The 21265-nt window shown below is 39.0% G+C and overlaps 1 protein-coding gene across 2 annotated transcripts in view; it reads right to left on the reverse strand.

Annotated features, from left to right (window-relative positions):
* DNAH5 (dynein axonemal heavy chain 5) overlaps window positions 1-21265 on the reverse strand; it is a 335739-nt gene that overhangs the window by 157589 nt on the left and 156885 nt on the right. For both annotated transcript variants that reach the window (XR_007922507.2, XM_051853566.2), the window contains exons 24-32: window positions 20581-20816; window positions 16946-17164; window positions 15848-15910; window positions 14878-15116; window positions 13960-14200; window positions 12172-12371; window positions 8844-8997; window positions 6885-7048; window positions 2798-2954 (exon numbers count right to left, since the gene is read on the reverse strand). Coding sequence is in view for 1 of the 2 variants with exons in the window: in XM_051853566.2 (XP_051709526.2) it covers window positions 2798-2954; window positions 6885-7048; window positions 8844-8997; window positions 12172-12371; window positions 13960-14200; window positions 14878-15116; window positions 15848-15910; window positions 16946-17164; window positions 20581-20816 (1673 nt within the window). In the remaining variant the exon portion in view is untranslated. The remainder of the gene's footprint in view (window positions 1-2797; window positions 2955-6884; window positions 7049-8843; window positions 8998-12171; window positions 12372-13959; window positions 14201-14877; window positions 15117-15847; window positions 15911-16945; window positions 17165-20580; window positions 20817-21265) is intronic.

Below are 21265 nucleotides of genomic sequence, written 5' to 3' on the forward strand. Positions count from 1 at the left end.
GGGGCACCGGATTCTGTCCCAGTCGCTGCTCTTCCAGTCCAGCTCCTGCTGTGGCCAGGGAGTGCAGTGGAGGATGGCCCAAGTGCTTGGGCCCTGCACCCCATGGGAGACCAGGAGAAGCACCTGGCTCCTGGCTTTGGATCAGTGCAGTGCGCCGGCCACAGCGGCCACTGCAGGGTGAACCAACGGAAAAGGAAAACCTTTCTCTCTGTCTCTCTCTCTCACTATCCACTTTGCCTGTCAAAAAAAAAATAAAAAAAGAGCATAATACTTCCCACCCTCTCTCCCTCACTCCCAACTTCTCTCCATCTTTACTTTTTTCTTTTCATTTTTATAATGACATACTCTCAATTTTCTTTATAGTTACAAGCTTAACCCTCCAGTAAGTTCAAAATTGAACAGCAGTAAGAATACAAATAAGGACTATAAACAATAATCAAATCTCAAAATGTCAATTTTGGTCATAGTACAAAAAAATGTATATGAGCGAAGTCTGAGTTCTTTATCAGAAGGCTGCAAGCAAAACATCAGAACTTGCTGTGTAATTTAATCCCTTCTTTCAGTCCACACACCCCACAGACTAACAAGCAACACTGAAGTTTTGACCATTAAAATCCATCCTGTCTTTCCTTCCTCTGTGTCCCCTCTGCCAAGGTTTTTTTATACTACTTCATCCTTTTACATCTTAATTTTGCAATGTTTTCCATACTGGTTCACTTGTCCCTATAATTCCACATCCACACTGTGCAAAGAATCATTCTGAAGCACAAATCAGATCACCATCCTGTTTAAAAGCCTCCGGTAGCTTCTTGCCACTTTGGGGATGAAATAGAATTTCTGTAGTGTGATACACTTGGCCTTCGGAACCTGGCCTGTGGATCATTCTTCCTTTGTCCATCGGTCCCTTTGGGGATTGAATTGTGTCCCCCAAAATGATACCCTATTATTTGTGAAGGTGACATTATTTGGAAATAGAGTCTTTGCCAACATAACTAAGTTAAGAAGAGTAATTCTGGGTTAGTATTCTAATAAGAAGTAGAGGAATTTAGGCACAAAAATATAGACATGGATAGAGAATGCCATGTGAAGGCCAAAGCAAACACTAAAGGGATGTGTTTATTAGCCAAGGACACCACAAATTGAAACCAGCCACAGAAACTAGGACAGGGGCACGGAACATAGGCTCCCTCTGTAACTCCAGTAGGGGCAACTCGGCTAACATCCTGTTTCTACTTTCTAGCTTCCCGAATAATGAGAGAACACATTTTTGTTGTCTTCACCCACAGCAACTCTAGGAAAATAGCACACTTTCTCACACAACCACACTTCTGACACCCTGGGCTTCCCATCCCTCAGACGACACAATTTCATTCTTCACCTGCCTCACAATGTCTCACTCACCTTCCAAAAATCACTTCAAGTCCCTGTTGTGCAGGAACTCTTTCCTGACACCCCCATACACTCAGGGGAGGGCTCACTGACAGTCATTCCCATGTTCCCTGTGCTGAATGCAAACATACTACTAATAATTCAAGTCCCAAGTTAGCCATACTTTACTTGCCAGATTTCTGTTGAGTGTTACACTGCATAAAAGAGACTTTCATGTTGATTATGCTACATTCTTCCTTGGGAGCCTGGGGTTGGCATCAGTCCCCACACATAACATGAGGGCTATGACCATAATGACTGGCGTTTAATTGCCATGGCATCACTGCAGTAACTGCACCCAGCAGATGATTGCTACAACTACTTTGCCTTCTGCAGCAGAGCGCAAGTTTCCTGAGGGTTAGTATAGTCCCACTGATAAGCACATCTGGCACACAGTAGTTACTCAGTAAAAGTAAATTGTAGGCCGGCACCACGGCTCACTAGGGTTCCTGCAGCGCCGGAAACCCAGGTTCTAGTCCCGTTTGGGGCACCGGATTCTGTCCTGGTTACTCCTCTTCCAGTCCAGCTCTCTGCTGTGGCCCGGGAAGGCAGTGGAGGATGGCCCATGTGCTTGGGCCCCTGCACCCGCATGGGAGACCAGGAGGAAGCACCTGGCTCCTGGCTTTGGATCGGCAAAGCGCCGGCCATGGTGGCCATTTAGGGAGTGAACCAACGGAAGGAAGATCTTTCTCTCTGTCTCTCTCTCTCTCTCACTGTCTAACTCTGCCTGTCAAAAAAAAAAAAAAAGTCAATTGCATGTTAGGATTAATAAATGAATGCTACTAAGGCTTTGTGTGAGGCACCAAAGGGGAATTGAATATAATATTATGGGAAGAGTCATTTTTCCAGAGAATTTGGAAGGAGGGATGGACAAGACAATATCTTTTGGCAGCTGTTCAAATGTAATCTCTCTTAAGTTGAATCTCCCAAGATTCTATAAGTACATTGGGAGTATAAAAATAAGGGGCTTTTAGCAAATCATGCTAAAACTTCTAAAACCTTTTTAAAAACAATAAAATGACTGCAACAATACTGGTTAGTCAAGTCACTATTTTCTGAGCAACTGATTTATTTGTCTTGTTGGATTTCTAAGTAGGAAATCATTAGATTTCTAAACAGTTAAATTAGTATAACTTGCATTCTTTGTCACATTTAACTATCATCTTATTCAAATCTACACTTTGAGTATTAACAAATCATACAGTTCTGAAGGCAAATTGGATCCCATGGTTTGCTTTTAGTCACTGGCCAACGGTTTGTGAACAAGAAAGGAAACCTTTGCAAAAACAGTGTCAGAGAACCACTTTACAAAAACAATTCAGATTCTAAAATGGAGTGATTAGGGGTCAGCAATTAGAGTTAGGCAAACCTTGTCATGGAACTTGACGCATTTAATGTTGTCAAATACATTCAGTAAATGGGCTTGGATAGTGTGGGAGTCCGACGCCTGCCCCAGAATCTCCAGAAGAGCGGGATCCGAGACGAAGAAGAAGCGAGGAAAGCAAAGACGTTTTTTCTCCAAGTATCTAAGCAGGAAAGAAACAGACAAACTTTTACAAACACACAGAGCCGAACCTTTTAGGAACAAATCAATCTGGATGGAAAAGAGGAAAGATTATGTGACAAATTAATCTTCCCATATGTTTTCTCAATGTTGTTGGTTTGCTGACTTGTTGGATTTTGTCAAATTATATTATTTTTCTTATGAAGAAACGACTTTTATACAGAAGTAGTGGTAGAATTTTTTCATTTTTCATAAGAGTAAGATCTTGCACTTTTTTTGCAGAGAACTGGATAAAATATACACAGTGAGTTTTGGGTTTTGTTTTTGTTGTTTTGCTTCATCTCTAAAATACATCTTTTCATTTCTAAGGGAAATGCTCCATATCACCTAAAGACTCCATATAGTGCTGCAAATTGTGTCTTAAAAGAGAATCCAATGAATCCAACATCAGAAAAGAAGGAAAATCCAGCTGTGAGCAAGCTCCATGAAAGGGGTTTTGTGCTGTTCACTGCCTCCAGGAGTTACTAAAACCCTGAGCGTTCCTATCATTGACCAGCTCTAATTATACTTTAGCTTCTAGATTTGCTGTATGTTACTAGGATTCCTGGTGTTGTGGACCTATTTGTTACTGTTATTTTATTATCTATAGCTTTGTTTTCTGGCATTTGTTAGAATTATTGCAGTTTTCATCACAGTTTCTTACTGAAATTTTACCAATTTCTTTAAACTTTAGATTCACTTGGTTTTTTTCATTTCTATTCTTTCCTTGTCATTTGTATTACCTACTTGTTTCTTATGTAAAATTATGAGGAAACATTCTTATTTCACAGCAGCAGAATTCTCATGCTAGGAAAATAAAGATTTTACTGTAGAATCACATGGGTCAGAACCTACCATCTTCTAGTGCATGCAAGGAAGACATGCTCAACGTCCATGTTGAGTCCAGTGCTGGGCAGGTTTTGCTGAGTACAATGCCTAGAGTGAGGCAAGAGCTAGATTCCTCAGACCTTTCTTCAGAAACAGGCGAAGAAGAGGAGATAGAAAGGGAGGTTCATAGTTAGTGAGGAATCTGGAGAAGAAATGACCATATCTACAGTGATGATCTAGACAAGCCTTGGTGTGTAAGTGGTAATCATCCTCTCCAACACCCATAGGATGGTCAGGAAAATTTGCTGCACAGGATATGTTACGGCAATAGGATTTATTTACTTTCAGTGTGAAAAGCATTGAGCCTGCTCTCTAAGAGGAGGTGGGACAAAAGCAGATACCCAATGCCTACTCCTTATTTGTTATCCTCACAGTAGCCTTTTCTGATGCTGTTCTGAGAAACTGCAATGCCAAAATGTGAAGTAATAGAGTAGAATAAGTCCATAATAAAAGAAGAGAATTAAAACAACAAAAGAAAAGCTGAGGTGATGTGTGTGTGTGTGTGTGTGTGTGTGTGTGTCTCCTTATGGTGGCAGATAAAGAAAAGAGAGAAAGTTTAAAAAGTTAAAAGCCCAGCGGTAGGTAGAACACTGGTGTGATTTTCAGAACCCATATATGATCCAACAATCCCTGCTCCTCAGTCCTTCTGAGAAGAACCCTGGAACCCTGGAAACATTGTAAACCCCCTATCCTCTTTCCCTCTGTCCTGATGCTGGTGAAGAGCTTATCATCATGTCAGGTTGACGTTCAAGAACCCTTAGTGTGGTCTGAGACAACATGCTAAATAATCATCATTATAGCAAAGCATGAAAAACAAAAATCCTTCTTTTTGTCAAACATCCTTCAATGGTCACATAACTTGACCTAACAATTTTATAAAGCAGACCAAAGTATTAATATCTGAGAGTCTTTTTCTGAAAATGTATTTTGGAGGGATCACTTGCATGTGGTTTTCATTAAAGAAGAAAAGATGACAATGATTCTGCATTGGCTATGATCTCAGGGTTTATTCTGCCTGCTTAGCATGATCCTCAAAAGGAAAGTTATCAAATTATGCCAATACTCTGTAGACTAGGCCTTTAGTATACCCACCACCCAAAATAAACTTGAAAACATTTGCTAAGGAAAAATCTGTCCCTACCCCTAGCTGCTACCAAACCATCTCCATAGTTAATATGATAGATATGCATTTAGGCACAGTCTTATTTAGATTCTTCAGTTGTCCTACGCAGATAAAAACCTCGAAATATCCTCAACTGAATCCCAGAGTTTACAGATTAACCTTAAACCAGAAGTGAAGAATATGTATCCTCTGGATTCTTATCAGGGTTTAAAACGCTCACATTTCATGTGGTCCAACACCTCCCACCAACATGGATATTTAAAAGATATTCACGAAAGATGTGTTGAAGCATATGCAGTCATCCCATTCCCTTGTTTCCCTGAATGGAGTCATTCCTTTAGAAAAGCACGTGCTTGACTTATACCATGAAAAGAAAGTAGGTGAGGACCCTGCTCAGAATTTAATACGATACACAATAGAACTTCTTTCACAGTATGGATTCAAGGACAGAAAAAAAAGTGATGTTTTCCTATACAAACAGTACTTTATAATTTTGGAGCCTATGAAAAGTATACCTAATTGACTAACTCTCTTCTTTTTATCCCTAAGAAGTACTTTTGATCTCTAAATCTGAGGTTTATTTATAGTTTTTTCTGTACCAATTTTACTATCATTGCTATCCCTTCTTTTCCTTTGACCTTAATTTTCTCATCAATTTATTATTTCTCAATCACTATATCAAAACTTTTGGGACAGCCAAAAATAAATACTCCATATTACTTACATGTTATCATACTGGTATTTCTTTTATTTTTAGTTTAGTCACTTTTTTGTTGAAGTTTGATAACCTATATTCCCTTCACAAGGATCCTTCCAAAGTGCTATTCAAAGACCAGTATTTTAAGCATCACCTGTGTCTACAAGGGCAGCCTGACTTAGATGACTAGTCTGGGTTCATCAACGCATAGGAAAAACTTCTTAGTCACAGGAAACTGTTACAGATCACAGAGACATGAGTCAAATAAATGAGACAAGGTCATCTGTCTTCCAGAGTTGGGCAAGGAGATTAATATTTAAGTTGAATGCTTAGAATAAATGTGGTATGGCGGCCGGCGCCGCGGCTCACTAGGCTAATCCTCCGCCTGCCGCACACCGGGTTCTAGTCCCGGTTGGGGCGCCGGATTCTGTCCCGGTTGCCTCTCTTCCAGGCCAGCTCTCTGCTGTGGCCAGGGAGTGCAGTGGAGGATGGCCTAGGTGCTTGGGCCCTGCACCCCATGGGAGACCAGGAAAAGCACCTGGCTCCTGGCTCCTGCCATCGGATCAGCGCAGCGCACCGGCCGCGGCGGCCATTGGAGGGTGAACCAACGGCAAAGGAAGACCTTTCTCTCTCTCTCTCTCACTGTCCACTCTGCCTGTTAAAAAAAAAAAATGTGGTATGGCAATACACACTTAGAATATTGTCATTTAATCTATTTCTACTTTATAATTTTGAGTAGGTAAAGAAAAAAACAATAAAATGTATGATCCTCAAAATTTACCAAACCTACACACATGTGTGCATAGTTTGTGTGTGTGACAGATTTACATTAGCTACTCACTTCTCTGTAATCCTAACCACTTATATGCATACACTGTTTTATATAATGAGTATAATGAACTATTTTGGTCTGACAGATGTTTATTTAGGGGGAACACAAGAATAACTTTTAAAAGCAGGGACTATAAGAATGTTTACAAGGTCTTATTTCAGTGGTGGAAGCAGCCTGAAGTCCTATACGTCCAACATCAGGACATAGCTGGTAAGTGTATGGGGAGACTGTAAGGCTCTACATTAGCAGTTTTATTTGTATAGCAGTTTTATCCATGAATTAAGTCTTAGAAAAAGAAGATAAATTTGACTGTTAGCTAGTCTCTCCCTTTCACCTCTAGGATACTGAGAGTTTGAAAAGCTACAGAACTTACCCAGTAAGGGATTTCTGGCATATTTCCAACTGGTCCAGCAAGTGTGGTAATAGCTGTCCCATGGTCTCATCTCCAACACAACACTGAACCACATTTGGCATTTCATGTGCCCGAGTCATGATCTTCACCCAAGATTTATCAATATTGGAAAAGCGCTTGGCCTCCTATAAGAATCAGGTAACAAACTGCTTAAACATACCTGCAATCTGAAGAGGAGAGGATCTCACACACCCCCAGCTGAAGCCAGAGTTCCAACAAGTCGAGACCCACATTTATATGCCTAATATCACATATATCCTATTTAATTCTCCTTGAGCCTCTTGAACTATATCACTCACTTTACTAATCAAGAATCTTTAGTTCAATCCTGGTTCTCCCATTATGCTCACTAAAAACAAGACAGATAAAGAGGTAGGCATTTAGCTTAGCAATTAACACAGCAGTTAAGGTACCAACATCCCACACCAGAGCAGCTACGTTCAGTTTCCAGCTCTGGGTCCTGCCTCAAACTTCTTGCCAATGCAGATCCTGAAAGGTAGCTATAATGGCTCCAGTAATTGGGTTGCTGCCAGCCACATGGGAAACCTGCAATGAGTTCCTGACTCCCAGCTTCAGCCCAGACTCAGTCCTGGATGTTGTAGGCATTCAGGGGACTGAATCTGCAGATGGAAATGTGTTCCCTCTCTATCAAATAAATACTTTTAAACACAGAAAAATAGCAATACAATATAACATAACTTGTGAGGCAAGGAAACTCTAAACAGTTTTCATGGGTACCTCTAAATGGAGTGAATTTTCTACTTTCAGGTTTTCAACATGAACATTAGGTTGTTTGTGTATTCAGAAAACAATTTCAATAAGAATACAAAATTGATTCCAGTATAATTTTAATATTGCAAAAGGTTTCAAAAAGATTTTTTCAGAAAAAAGTAGAAATGCAATATACTGGAGTATATTGCAAAAGTGGAAAGTAGCAATATACTTTTTTTTAATTTTCTCCCTAAAGCTTTCTATATGTTACCAATAAGGATATACTATCAAATATGTCAGCAAAAAACTCCACTTAGCTCCTGGTATAGTCTATGTGAAAGTTTCTATTATTAAGTTCAATGTTAAATTCTTTTTGTACTCATCAAGCAAAAAACCAGTACAAATACAAAAGCAAAATTTAAAAAAAAAACTTAAAATTCACTGTCAGTCAAAAAAAAATGGTCTGCATTATAACTAGATAACAGATCAATCTTCTATAATTAAACTAAAAACTAAGCAAAAAGAAAGTTAGGAAACAAGTGAAGAGAATACTCAATTATGCTTCTAAAACTCAACTATATTGTTAAAGTGATATAATCTTGCAAACAACTTAAAGTAATTGAATAAGAATTCTTGAGATTTGGTTAAAATGTATTTTGGAAATCTCAAAATATACTCTAGACATACCTAGTAAGAGGCTTATAATTTGATGAGAAAAATACACTCAAAATCTTGAGAAGAAGCCCTTTTTGTTTTGGAGATTTTTTTTCCTTCAGATTTCCACCCCTCAATTTGACAGCACAGATATAATTGGGTATATTGTATAGTGTGCATTATTTAAAAATGTCAGTAGTGGAATAACAAATTATCCTACCATTGTCAAGATAACTATGCCATAGTTCTACACTGTTTCAATTTCTACCTTCAAATTGTGGGAAAAAGCATATGGTTTATACCGGCATATCTTCTTTGTTTTGTTAACCCTCTGTTTCCTATCACACCTCACAATTTTGCAGGATTCTTACTGAGTGTGACCCCTTTCCTTTCAACAATCTCACACTCCCTTTGACTAGTAACAGCATCAACAAAAAGATTTGGAGGATAAATTTAATAGAGATTAAAATACTATTGCATTTTTTAAAAATTATCCATTCTTAGAAACTCCTTCAATTGAGAAACTTGATGAAATCATAAAGAAAATTCCAAAACCTTGGGCAACTGCTTGGCAATGTCCCCTCCCACAAAGACGGCTTCTAAATAAATCCACAAGTTTTGCACTGTCATCCAGTTCTCGATGATGTCTGTCGAGTTGGAAAGGTACTGCACCCATTTTTGAATCTGAGCTTTGAAGGGCATATTGTACCTAAAATAAGAAATATGTTACGTATGCTGTGTTATTTTCTGTCCTAATGTTGTTGCTATTTTCAAATTAAAGAAGCTTTTAAAATCTTCATTTTCAACCTCTTGATTTTTTTTACAAATTTGATTATGTTGTTGGGTTTTTAAATTATGCTACTATGTGATTTATTTATCACAACTTATTAGGAATTTTTAGTCTAACTTTTTCCCCTTTTCATCCAGAGCATGGAAAGAGGGGAAAAAACCAGCAATCTAAGGAACAAATCAGGCCCTAGACTTGATTCCACCCATCTTCCATAGTTTAATCATTCTAGTCACTGTTGCTACATTCAAGAGAATAATAATCTCTCTCCAGGGCTTCTGTGCCTGTTCCTTGAGTCTCCAGTTTTTCATATATGGAGCAAGTATAGAGTCGTTGGTAGGAATAGACAATTAATACAATATTCAAATACAACAATATATGACTCTTCAGTGTCTTTTTCTTTTTTTTTTTAGACAGGCAGAGTGGACAGTGAGAGAGGACAGATAGAAAGGTCTTCCTTTTCCGTTGATTCACCCCACAATGGCCGCTGTGGCTGGCGCGCTGCGGCCAGCGCACCACGCTGATCCAAAGGCAGGAGCCAGGTGCTTCTTCCTGGTCTCCTATGCGGATGCAGGGCCCAAGGACTTAGGCCATCCTCCACTGCACACCCAGGCCACAGCAGAGAGCTGGACTGAAAGAGGAGCAACTGGGACAGAATCCTGTACCCTGACCGGGACTAGAACCTGGGATGCCGGTGCCGCAGGCAGAGGATTAGCCTAGTGAGCCACAGCGCCAGCCAAGTCTTGTTCTCTCTTACTTTCCACTCACCTATGTCCAACTCACTCAGATTTGTGCACATATGTGTAAAAGGCCTTATGTATAGAGACTTGTACACCCAACAGTCACTTTGCTGCCTCTTTCATGGTTGATCTATAGTTCCCTTTTGGCCCTTGAGACAGAGACTGCCAGCAGCCTCCCAATGTCCTTTTTTCCTCCTTCTTTATATATTCAATCCCAATTAAATGTGTTTATGTCTGCTCCCATAAAACCCTGAATTCCCCAGCCTCCTTTGCAACAACATATAGTTTAAGCTCCACACCAATAGTTCTCAAATTTGGCTGTATTTTGGAAGCATAAACAAGCATTAGATGTTATTGATGCAAGCTGGGGTCCCAATCATATGTGTGAGAAGTGGCCCAGGCATTGGGGTTTTCAGATGTTCCTGAGTTTATCTTGTGTGAAGTGAAGGCTAAAATCCACGCTTCTTCTACATGAGATGTGAGAAACAGCCTTGAGTGTAAAGGAAGGTCACACCTAGTAATGACAGAAGAGTGATGCAGATAGCAGTGAAGCTTGCGTTTTTCTTGGTGTGATGCAGCCCCCATTCACCCTGAAGCATTCACTGCTTTTACATGAGACACACAAAAATTTTGGTATTGCACAGGCGATTTTGAATGTGGTATGGGCAAATTTAATGCTAAATGAGTTTACAGCATGCCATTATTTTTCCTCTTCTCTTTCTTATCTCTTCATTCATTCCTCTAGCCCTACATAATATGGACTTGAATATTAGTTCATTAATATTAGTCACATTAATGAATACTATTTTAACTACCATGTTAATCACTGTTAACCAAGTTGCTTCAATGCTCTCAAATTCTGAGTTTTTTGTATTTTTCACTAGAATGTAGTTCCATAGAAACAGAGAACTTTATACTCAGTGTTCCACTCATGGCACCAATAAATGCACATAATAGATGCTCAATAAAAATATTTATAATCCAGTTGGTAGACTAGAAGCCATTGGGAAGTAAATTTTCTTGGTCTCTAATGCAGACAATTTTTATTTAATTCATATGTGTGCCTTTTCTACCTTCCTAATGTGGGTTATTGTTCATTTATCCTTCATTCTGGTTAGGTAAGAATAGTAAGCAGGTTCATTAAAATTCATCAAATCCTGGGAAATCCAAACTCAGTCTTACCAACAGTCTAAGTCTCCAAGACCTAATTTTATATCTCATATTAACTCACTTAGGCATACCAAGTAAATGGAAAGAAGATGAAGTTTTATTGAGGCAGTAATAAGTAGGTAGTACTCTCTACAAGTATTGATACAGAGAAACAAGTGATATTTTAAAGCTAAACTAGCACAATTAATTTGTATCATGAGGATATTCACATTCTACACAATTACTGCATATTTGAGAAGATCCTAGTGTACAAAAGATTATTTTGGAAAAAGAAAAAGAAAAGCAATAAATGAAAGAAACGTAAATTCATGAGTCTGTGGTTGGCATCTCCAAATGTGATGATTTTGTTGAGCATGTCAAAAGCAAGCATTAGACAGCTATCAGCCTATGCCAGGTCTCTCCTATCTATGAGTTAACTTCATTCTCCATTCTGATTCATTGTTTAAATCAAATACGTACCCAAATAAGAGTTTCTAGTTCACAGATGTTGGCAAAAAGTTTTCTCACACAATGATTATTCTGGAACTCAGAATAATGCCCCCCCCAGGAATTTGGGATCTGTTGAGCTGTTAGCTGTGCAGTGAAGCTTGTCAGTGACAAAGTTGAAATGTTTAGCAAGATCTAAGTGATTAACTATATGTCACATTATTGGGTCCAATTGACTTCTCAAATACATACCACAAACACAGAATGATGAAATAAAACCAGTGTTACACATTCTGCACCAAAGGCTGAAGTTAAAACAAGTATTTTAGGGGCCAGTATTGTCACATAGTAGGTTAAGCTTCTGCCTGTGCCATCAGCATCCCATATGGGTACCGGTTTGAGTCCCGGCTGCCCCACTTCCAATCCAGCTCTCTGCTAATGAATGGCCTGGGAAAGCAGTGGAAGATGGCCCAAGCATGGGCCCCTACATTCCTGAAAGAAGCTCCTGGCTCCTGGCTTTGGATCAACCCATCTCTGGCCATTGCAGCCATTTGGGAAGTGACCAGCAGATGAAAGACCTCTCTCTGTGTCTCTCCCTCTCTCTGTCTGTAACCCTGCCGCTCAAAATAAATAAATAAATCTTTAAAAAAAGAAAATATTTTCAACTTGGAATAAATGGTACCAGGCTTTTTTATTAATTTCCCTTGAAAATGTTTGTTATGGTTATCAAATCTAAGGAAAGGATAGATGGTCTCCTCACCTGTTGCTCAGTAGGGAACCCAGCAACATCAAGCTGTCCTCCATGTTAGCAATGATTTCTGAGGTGCTGTCTCCTCGCAGGAGGAGTTCTCCACGGGTTTTAAAGCCACCAAATGTGAATGTTTTGTTGTCCCATTCATGAATCACTTGCTTTAGCTTTTGTTCGATGTCTCTTTCTTTCACTGCGCTGATACAGATGTCCTAACAAAACAGCAAGCTCTCATTCTGTTACATGAAGTCACACATCCTTCTTTAATGGTCTAGGTTTAGCAGAGATCTTGTCTTCACTATTATTTCACGTGTACAAGGGGACTTCAAAGACTTCATGGAAAGTGGAACTAAAAGATAAGTTTATTTTGGTGCCAAAAAGTTTTGAAAACCATGCATAGTCTTATCATAACATGCACTTTCTGTGAATGTTTTGAAGATCCCCTTGTATGTATAAACATGTATATTTTCAGATCTTAAATGCAACACAACATATGGCATATGTGTATGTAGACTTAGATGTAGGATCAAAAATGGGGATAAAAAATAGTTAAATAAAATAGAAACTTATTATAAACTTCCCAGCAAACTGTTCCAGAAAGATGACAGAAGAGGTATGTAATAACTGTTGAAATTTTTGAAAGTTTATCCACAGGCTGAAGTTTTAGTGTTGTCCTCATTTACCTCAAGTCAAATGAAAGCCATGATTTTTTCCCAATCTCACTGGTAACTTCTCCAGTCCCTCTGAAGCCTCATCTTCTGGACCATTAGTCTAGCACTGCCTACACCCTCATTCTTTCTCACACTCCATTCTCTCTGTGTGAGCTCATCTGTGCCCAAGAATTCAGTAACTTTTTACAGCTCCAAGCAAACCCCAAACACATCTGTTAAATGTGAAATTCATGCCTGAAATCAAGTTCATGATCTTTGTATCTCATCACCTTATCTGATCCTTTCTAATAGTCTCTGTGATTTGCACCATCATCCATCCAGACCACTCTACAAGAAATCTATAGAGTTCATCCTTACCTCTCCCCATCTCTCTCTTACAATGTTTCCTTCATCATCAAATTTTGGCCAATTGCATTTCCTAAAAAAATCCCTTGAATATTTTTCCTCCTCTTCAACCCCACTAACTCCAACAAACATTATCTCTTGCCTGGGCCTCTATACTGGTTTTCCCAGTTATTTCCTGTTGTTTTGAAGATTAAAAGTGTTAACATGCTCTTGGCCCAGTCCACCTCCCTGGCTTCATCTGTGTCCTGCCTACCCATCTTCCACACTCCAGCATGGCTTGTCTTCTAGTTCCCCATTCACACTTTGCACCCTTGACATGTGACGTTCATCTTCCTTCTTTGCACTTTCCAGGCCCCTTGCCCTCACCACAGGACCACACTCCCTGCACCCAGCTAGCCCTGCACCTTCACCCTAGACTTTCCTATCTTTAGCACCCTCAGACAAGTCAACCTCTTTTACCACAGGCTCTCATGGAGCAGCATGATTTTCTTTCAATCATACTTACCACATTGTATAAGCATACCTTTATTTGTATGATTATTTAACTGAACTAATTATTTAATGGCCTCTGAATGCAGAAATGCATCTTTATGTCTCCAACACAGAACCTGTCCCATAGTAGGTGCTTGACAAATATTTGTTGAGGAATTAATGCTGAATGCCAGGAAATGAGTTTCAATTGTCCTCAAATAATTTATTCAACATTCCATACATAGGAATGTTCTAAAATAAACCCCTGAGACTTTCTCATATTCCACTACTTCATGACATCTATCAATTTTACCTCTATTTCTTCTTTGTATTTCAGAAGAGGGGCCTCCATGATATTCCTTAACTTAAAGGTTTCACTCCCCACATCCAGACTGTGCCCAGTGATGGCAGCTATCCTCTGCCAGTGCCGCTCCATCATGGCCTTACTGGCCATGTACTCCAGCAGTGGGCAACACTCGCTGAAATCATCGATCATCTTCTTCAGGTCCAAGAAAGCCTGCCAGTCCTTCAGGGCCCTGGGCAGCTTCCGACACCTATACAGGGAAACCAGTGTAAGCGGCCACTCTGTTCCAAGCCCAGCCCTCTCATGTCCCAGACTGACTGCTAGCATTTGGGTCAGAAACAGTCTCTTCAAATACTCTTCTCATTTTTTAATTTCCTCACCCCAGCTATATGTTGATATAATACAGTGACTCATAAGGGAAATTTCATATTACAGGACATTGCTTCTCCCAGATAGTAATCATTTTTCCATTGTCCTCTCACAATTACCCAGATGGAGACATTATAGGCAACTTTCAGACTTTCAGCCAAAATATACAATGAATGACCCCCCATCTTCATTGTATTCAACACTTAAAACAATGTTAAAAATAATCATTGTGGTCTTTCTTTCATTCCAGGAAATCATCTAACTCAAACTTGAAATGTTTGATAAGTACAATGTAAACAGCAACACCCCCTGAGCTTCAGGAAAGCCCCTGAAGACACGCATCCAGGTTTAAAGGATGTCCCTGTCTCACCATGTACACATGGGGGTCATTAGTGAAAGCTGTTGACAAGGATGATGTCAACAGACAGCAACAATGCAGCAAGATGTACTGCAAAACATCTGGAGTGAAAAATACCTTGGCAGCACGTCAAAGAAGACAGCATCTTAAGTTAAACAGCTCGGTGGGGGGGGGGGGGGTCTAAACATTTAAATTCTCACCTGTTCTGGAACTCTAACAGTTCACTGTTAATTTTTTCAATATTCACTTCTGACCAAAGAACATCGTGATAACTGTTTACAGTTTCTATGACACTGTTATACAGACTGTATATTTTCTGAAGAAGATTTAGTTGCTTCTTTATTTCAAGAAGCTGAGGATACTGTGTAACAGGAAGGCCAAAAAGTTCTTCTCCTCCAGTATAGGTGATATATTTCCGGTAGATGTTATCAAATTGATTCTATTATAAACACAAGTGACATCACTTGAGAATGATTCGTACATAAACAAATATATAAGTGCAAATAAAACATCATTGGTGGGAATTATGACCTAAAGGGTTAAACTACCAGTTGGGGTGTCTGCCTCCCATACCAGAGTACCAGTTTTAGTCCTAGCTACTCAGTGCTTCCAATACAACTTCCTGTTAATGTGCCTGGGAAGCAACAAATGGCCCAAATACTTGGATTTCTGCCACCTGCATGGGATAACTGGATGGAGTTCCTGGATCCCGGCATCTGCCTGGCCCATGCCTAGCTGTCACTGGCATTTGGGCAATATACCATTGGAGGGAAGACCAATATCTCTCCCTCCCTCTCTCCCTCTCTCTCTCTCTCTCTCTCTCTCTATATATATATATATATATATATATACATATAAATATACATATACATATCTGTGTGTCACTCTGCCTTCCAAATAAATAGCTATTTCTTAAAAAATAAAAGAAAAGAAAATCTTGGCAAACAAGTAAGCATGTATGATCTCTGGACACATGCAAACAGCAGTACTAAGTGGTAATAAATAATTCCTAGAAGACATCTCTAATTGTAACCATACCAAATCATACTTTTAAAAGTAAAATTATATATTCTGCAATAAACATTTCTCTTTGTAAAAGAAAGTATATATGCATTTAAAATATAATAAGGTTTTCACTATTTAGCAGATCATAAAAACCAAAAAGATTACCTGAAATATGATAAGCCTATCATTGGCTTCCTGTGGTTTCAAGCCGCTAGCCATTGGACCATTCTAAAGCAAAAGGTTGACATAACATAAGACAAAATGTTTGCATACAGATATCATGAACACAAAGTATCTGAATATTAAAGTTAGTCTCTATCCATGTCATACAATATAATAGGAAAAAGTTTTTCATTTCTAAAAAAGGCCTCAGGAACTTATTTGGAAATATTTTTCAAGTTTAAAAAATCAGGCTAATGCCACAACTTTCAAAAGTTAAGAAATTTTGAAAATTAAAAATATTTACTACTATTTACCTTTTAGGTGACACAGGCAAAGATGGATCAATGAAAAGTGTTCATAATGTTTAATTTTGAACTAAAACATGTATATCTGATAACTTACAGATCTTGCCATTCTAATATCTTTTTGAAAAAAGTGTCAATATTACAACCAGGTTTCTCCATATTAGAACACCTTAATCATCTGGATTTCTATGTTTCTTCATCCATGAAGTTAGTACATGGATCCAATCTCCTAACTTTCTTAGTTCTGTGCTTTGTTTTGCTACTAGTTTATAGGTACAAATTATATTATATATTCTACATAGTCCCATTCTGCAACACATTAAGACTCTAAATGGATTTATTTACGCAACATGTTCCCACTAGGTGATTCTTCCCTGAAAACCATCAGTATAATTAAAAGATGAACACAGCTGGGGCTGAGCAACATCTGTCTGGTCTAGCACTGTCTCATCAGCACCAAGGACAGCACCCGGCACAGGCTGGGAGCTCTGTTATTTGTGGAATTAGGGAATGCTGTGGAAAGGGGGACTGTACAATCAACAGCTTCCATAGAGATCAATGGTATCATAGGAACAGATATTTTAAATCCCTCATTTTCTGCTGAAATTGTTCTGTATGAACTCTAAGGGAAAGTGATTATGAAAGAGAAAGTCTTTGCTGTCATGAAAGTAAAATGCCCATTCCTATGAAATTCTTAGGAAATTTCATGGAATTTGACAAGATTTTTAAATAACAATAATAATCTGCATAGTCTATTAAATTCTGGAAACACACACAGAGAAAGCCAGAGTCATACCAAATCATAGTCCAGATAAAACTGGTGACAGTCCTGCAGGAAGACTTCTACAGTGCTAATAAGTTCTTTTCTGAAACTGGGCTGCAGTGAGACCAATTCATTCTGTACTTCACTGGCACGGGCCAGAAGTTTTTCCCATGCATAATGCAGAGTATCAACTTTGTCCATCTCTTCCTTTGCTATTAGAAGTCCATATTTATTAAGCAGAGCATAAGATTCCTACACAAAAGAAGAAAAACTTAATCTCTGCCAGTCAGATGAAGAAATCCACACATGGTCATTTATTAAAGCATTAGATTGGAGAGCCAGAAAGACAGTGAAACTACTCTGGGAATTCAAGTTATTTCACTTGAAAACTGCAAGAGTTTAAATGAGCAGCCAAGCCACTCAGCTTTTGTTTCCTCATCTGTAAGATAAGAAAATTCTCTAGGTGTTTCACAGGAACTTTGTATCAAAAACTATAATTTTAAATGGATTTTTAAAAACATAAACCATTTTGCAAATAAAAGATATCTTTTCTCAGACTCCCAAATTATATTTGAAGACTGTGTAATTACATAAATTAAAAACATAAAGCAATTTGCCTCCTAATATGAGAATAATGAAATAAATCAGGGTTTTTAATTCAGTCCTACTTCACTTTGTTGACAAGAAGTTTCAATTTTGAGACAAAACAGGGTGCTTGTGATCAAAGTTTGGGCCAGGTAATTGGCTTTAGCATGAAAAAATCTTGGATCACTCTTATGGCTAAAATTTAAAATCAGGCAGAGTTTGGTTTTCATGAGAAAGGGTTTTCCCTAAGCATTCATGTCCTCTCTTCTCACCATTGCTTCTCCTCATAGAGGTGGAATGAGTAATATGATCGTTGACTTGGGAGGGGGAAACTACTGATTTAGGAAAACATAGCCCAGTGCCCCTCCCTTTCTTCCTTCTTTCTCCATAGAGATATGCATGTGGTCTGCACCTTAGTACCACAATTAGGATCAGGGCAACAGAGCCATTTGTAGTTTTCCAGTGTTGCCTCTGATGGATGTTGTAGTATGACATTCCTGGGATTTCCTACTCACAAACCCATAGTGTGTGTGTGTGTGTGTGTGTGTGCATGTGCATCATCTACACACATGCAAACACACCTGTCTAGGAAGAAGGAGAAGTATACTAATTCAAGTCTCTCAAGTAAGTTCTACCAGTAATAAAGGTCATATTTTGATACTGACCCTTTTTCTCTAATGTTATCTTAACTCCCAGGTAGGAGAAAACAAGATTATCAGTTACTGCACCTCCTCTTCAAACTCAAGGATCTCCCCTCAGCCTGCACAAAGAAAGAGCTCTGTGATGTTTCAATGCTAAAAAAAAAAAAAAAGCATGATGGAACCAGTGATTCCCCTGGCCCAACACAACAAACATGTGACAATCTATACCATTTCCACTGTAATGTGAAACTTTTCTCTTTTTTAGTTTTATTTATTTACTTATTTATTTGAAAGGCAAAGTTAGAGAGAGGCAGAGGCGGAGAAAGGGAGAGGTCTTCTATCCACTGGTTCACTCCCCAAATGGCAGCTATGGCCAGAGCTTGGCCGATCCATAACGAGGAACCAGGAGCTTCTTCCATGTCTCCCACATGGATGCAGGGGCCCAAGGATTTGGGCCATCATCAACTACTTTCCCAGGTGCATTAGCAGGGAGCTGGATTGGAATTGAAGCAACCAGGACTTGAACAGGCACCCATATGGAATGCCAGAACTGCAGGCGGAAGCTTTACCCACAATCCCATGGGATATGTACACCATGGAATGCTACACAGTGGTAAAAAAAAATGATGTAATCCTGTTTTTCACAACAAAATAAATGCAACTGGAAAATATTATACTTTGTGAAATAAGCCAGTCCCAAAAAAGACAAATACCATATGTTCTCCCTGATCTTTGGCAACTAATAGAGTACCTAAAAGGTAATCTATAGAAATGAAATTGATACTTTGAGATGCAATGACTTTGAACAGTCCTTCTCTCAACTGTTGAGTAACAGATTTTGTCTTCATACTATTTGTTAAACTCTTTACTTAGTGTATGATTAGTCTTATGTGCATAAAGTTAATTAAAAATATATCTTAGTAGAAAATAAGAATGGGAATAGGAGAGGGAGGAGAAAGAAGGGTTAGGAGTAAAGGTGGGAGGGAGGGTAGGGTGGGAAGAATCACTGTTCCTAAATTTGTACTTATGAATTGCATGAAGTTTGTATACCTTAAATAAAACATTTCCAGCTTAAAAGAAAAAGAAGCTTTTCAAAATTCAAAGAGGGACTCAGAAACTGTGAGGCTATAGTCTGATCCTTACCATCAGAGTCTAAGTCCAAGTATTTGAATTAAGATGAAACAGAGAGATGACATCTTTACATCTGGAATTTCTTCAATGTTACAATTATACTAGTTTCACTTCAAAGAATTATTACAACAGTTCTTCACAAAGTTCATGGCAAACAATTAAGTGGGTTTTTTTTTTTACAAAAATACTTTGAAATCCATGCATGGCTTTTTCATAATACACATTTTCATGAACTTTTAAAAGACCCTTTGTATAGTGAACCACTTCTGATAAGACATTTTCATCTGTTAATAAAATAGTATCAGGCAATATAAAAACAAAAGTGGTGTGGGGCCAGTGCTGTGGTGCAGCAGGTTAATGCCCTGGCCTGAAGTGCCAGCATCCCATATGGGCACTGGTTCGAGTACCGGCTGCTTCACTTCCAATACAGCTCTCTGCCATGGCCTGGGAAAACAATAGAAGATGGCCCAAGTCCTTGGGCCCCTGCACCTATGTCAGAGACCTGGAAGAAGCTCCTGGTTCCTGGCTTCAGATCGGCACAGCAGTGGCCATTGCAGCCAATTGGGGAGCGAACCATCAGATGGAAAACCTCTCTCTTTCTCTCTGCCTTTCCTCTCTCTGTAACTCTGACTTTCAAATAAATAAGTAATTTTTTTAAAAAAGTGATATGCCACACTGACCAAGATGCGTGACTTCATTAGCCCTCAGTCTCCTTATATAGAAAGCAAGGGCTGTTGTAGGATGAAATGAGTTATGTATGAACGCTGTTGATGCCCATCCAGCTCCTGTTCATCAGATGGCATTCCTATCCATCACCTCTTGGTGTTGGCTGTAAGAACCACAGCTGCTCCCTTCCTTCGAAAATTGTCCTCAGATGGATGGCAGTCTCGTCACGGGGAGATGATAGTCCATAATCCCTGAGCAATACCCCTGGCCTCAAGCTAGGCCAATTGTGTGGTTCCATTCATGTTATTGAGTTTCCCACGGATCAGGCTGAGATCAATGTATGGCTGAGACCAGGTTCCTGTTCCCTTCAGTCCCCTTTTCCAATGAGCACTTGTCAATCAATCACTTGTATAGACACTCTCATCTCAGGTTCTGCTCTTGTGATCTTTAAGTAACATGTTAAGGATGAGGATTGGACCCTGGAAGACCTCCCATAAGTTAAGTGTTAGGCATCACTACTGCTGAAATCATGGCTCTTAGATTTAGTACCCATTTGTCACACTAGTCCAGACCTGGCCAACACTTCAGATTTTATCATCCATTATGTAGGCTTATTTCTGCAGTGACCAGGTAAGAATCAGTTACCTCAATAGGTCCCACTTGAAAGTCAATGAAGATTTGCTGCTCCCGGATTTCTTTCAGTGTTGCCATTGCAATCCGAATATCATCTAGGTCTTTAATTGGACGATTCAGTTTCTTACTGAATTCTTCAACAAGGGTAAAAATGTTTTCCATCTCATTCCTGTATTTTTTATTACAGTGACGCCCTATGACAACCATCCAGGCTTTTGTCTCAGCAGTCAGAGCAAACTTCAAGTCAGCTGTAAAACACAAATGCCCAGAGTTCAGTTTGAAGACCCTGAGCCAGTGGGAAAAGACACAGGAACATTGCTCACTAATAGTACTTACTTCACAGTTTACTACCCTCTAGCCATGAAAATGCAAACTGGAAACGGAAACATTTTTCCTTACTTGTTCATTTTATAAAACTTGTTTGTCATAACCATTCAAATGCCAACAACAAAATGCCAAGGAAAAAAAGTTATACTATCAAAACTTTCCAAGATAAGACTCAAAGTTTATTATTGTCAGTTGGTAAATAAAGTTTTAATTCAAAGTATAACAGACTCATGCCTTTTCTCTGAATTGGCCTTTGTTTTTCAAGGGTTAGCCACAAAGCATGCAAAATACTGCAGAATAAATAATTAAAACACGATCAATCTTTAAGAGAGCTAGAATTCACTGGGATACTAGTCTAGGTAAAGAATCA

The sequence above is a fragment of the Oryctolagus cuniculus genome, chromosome 14, assembly GCF_964237555.1.
Source record: "Oryctolagus cuniculus chromosome 14, mOryCun1.1, whole genome shotgun sequence".
Classification (NCBI taxonomy): Eukaryota; Metazoa; Chordata; class Mammalia; order Lagomorpha; family Leporidae; genus Oryctolagus; species Oryctolagus cuniculus.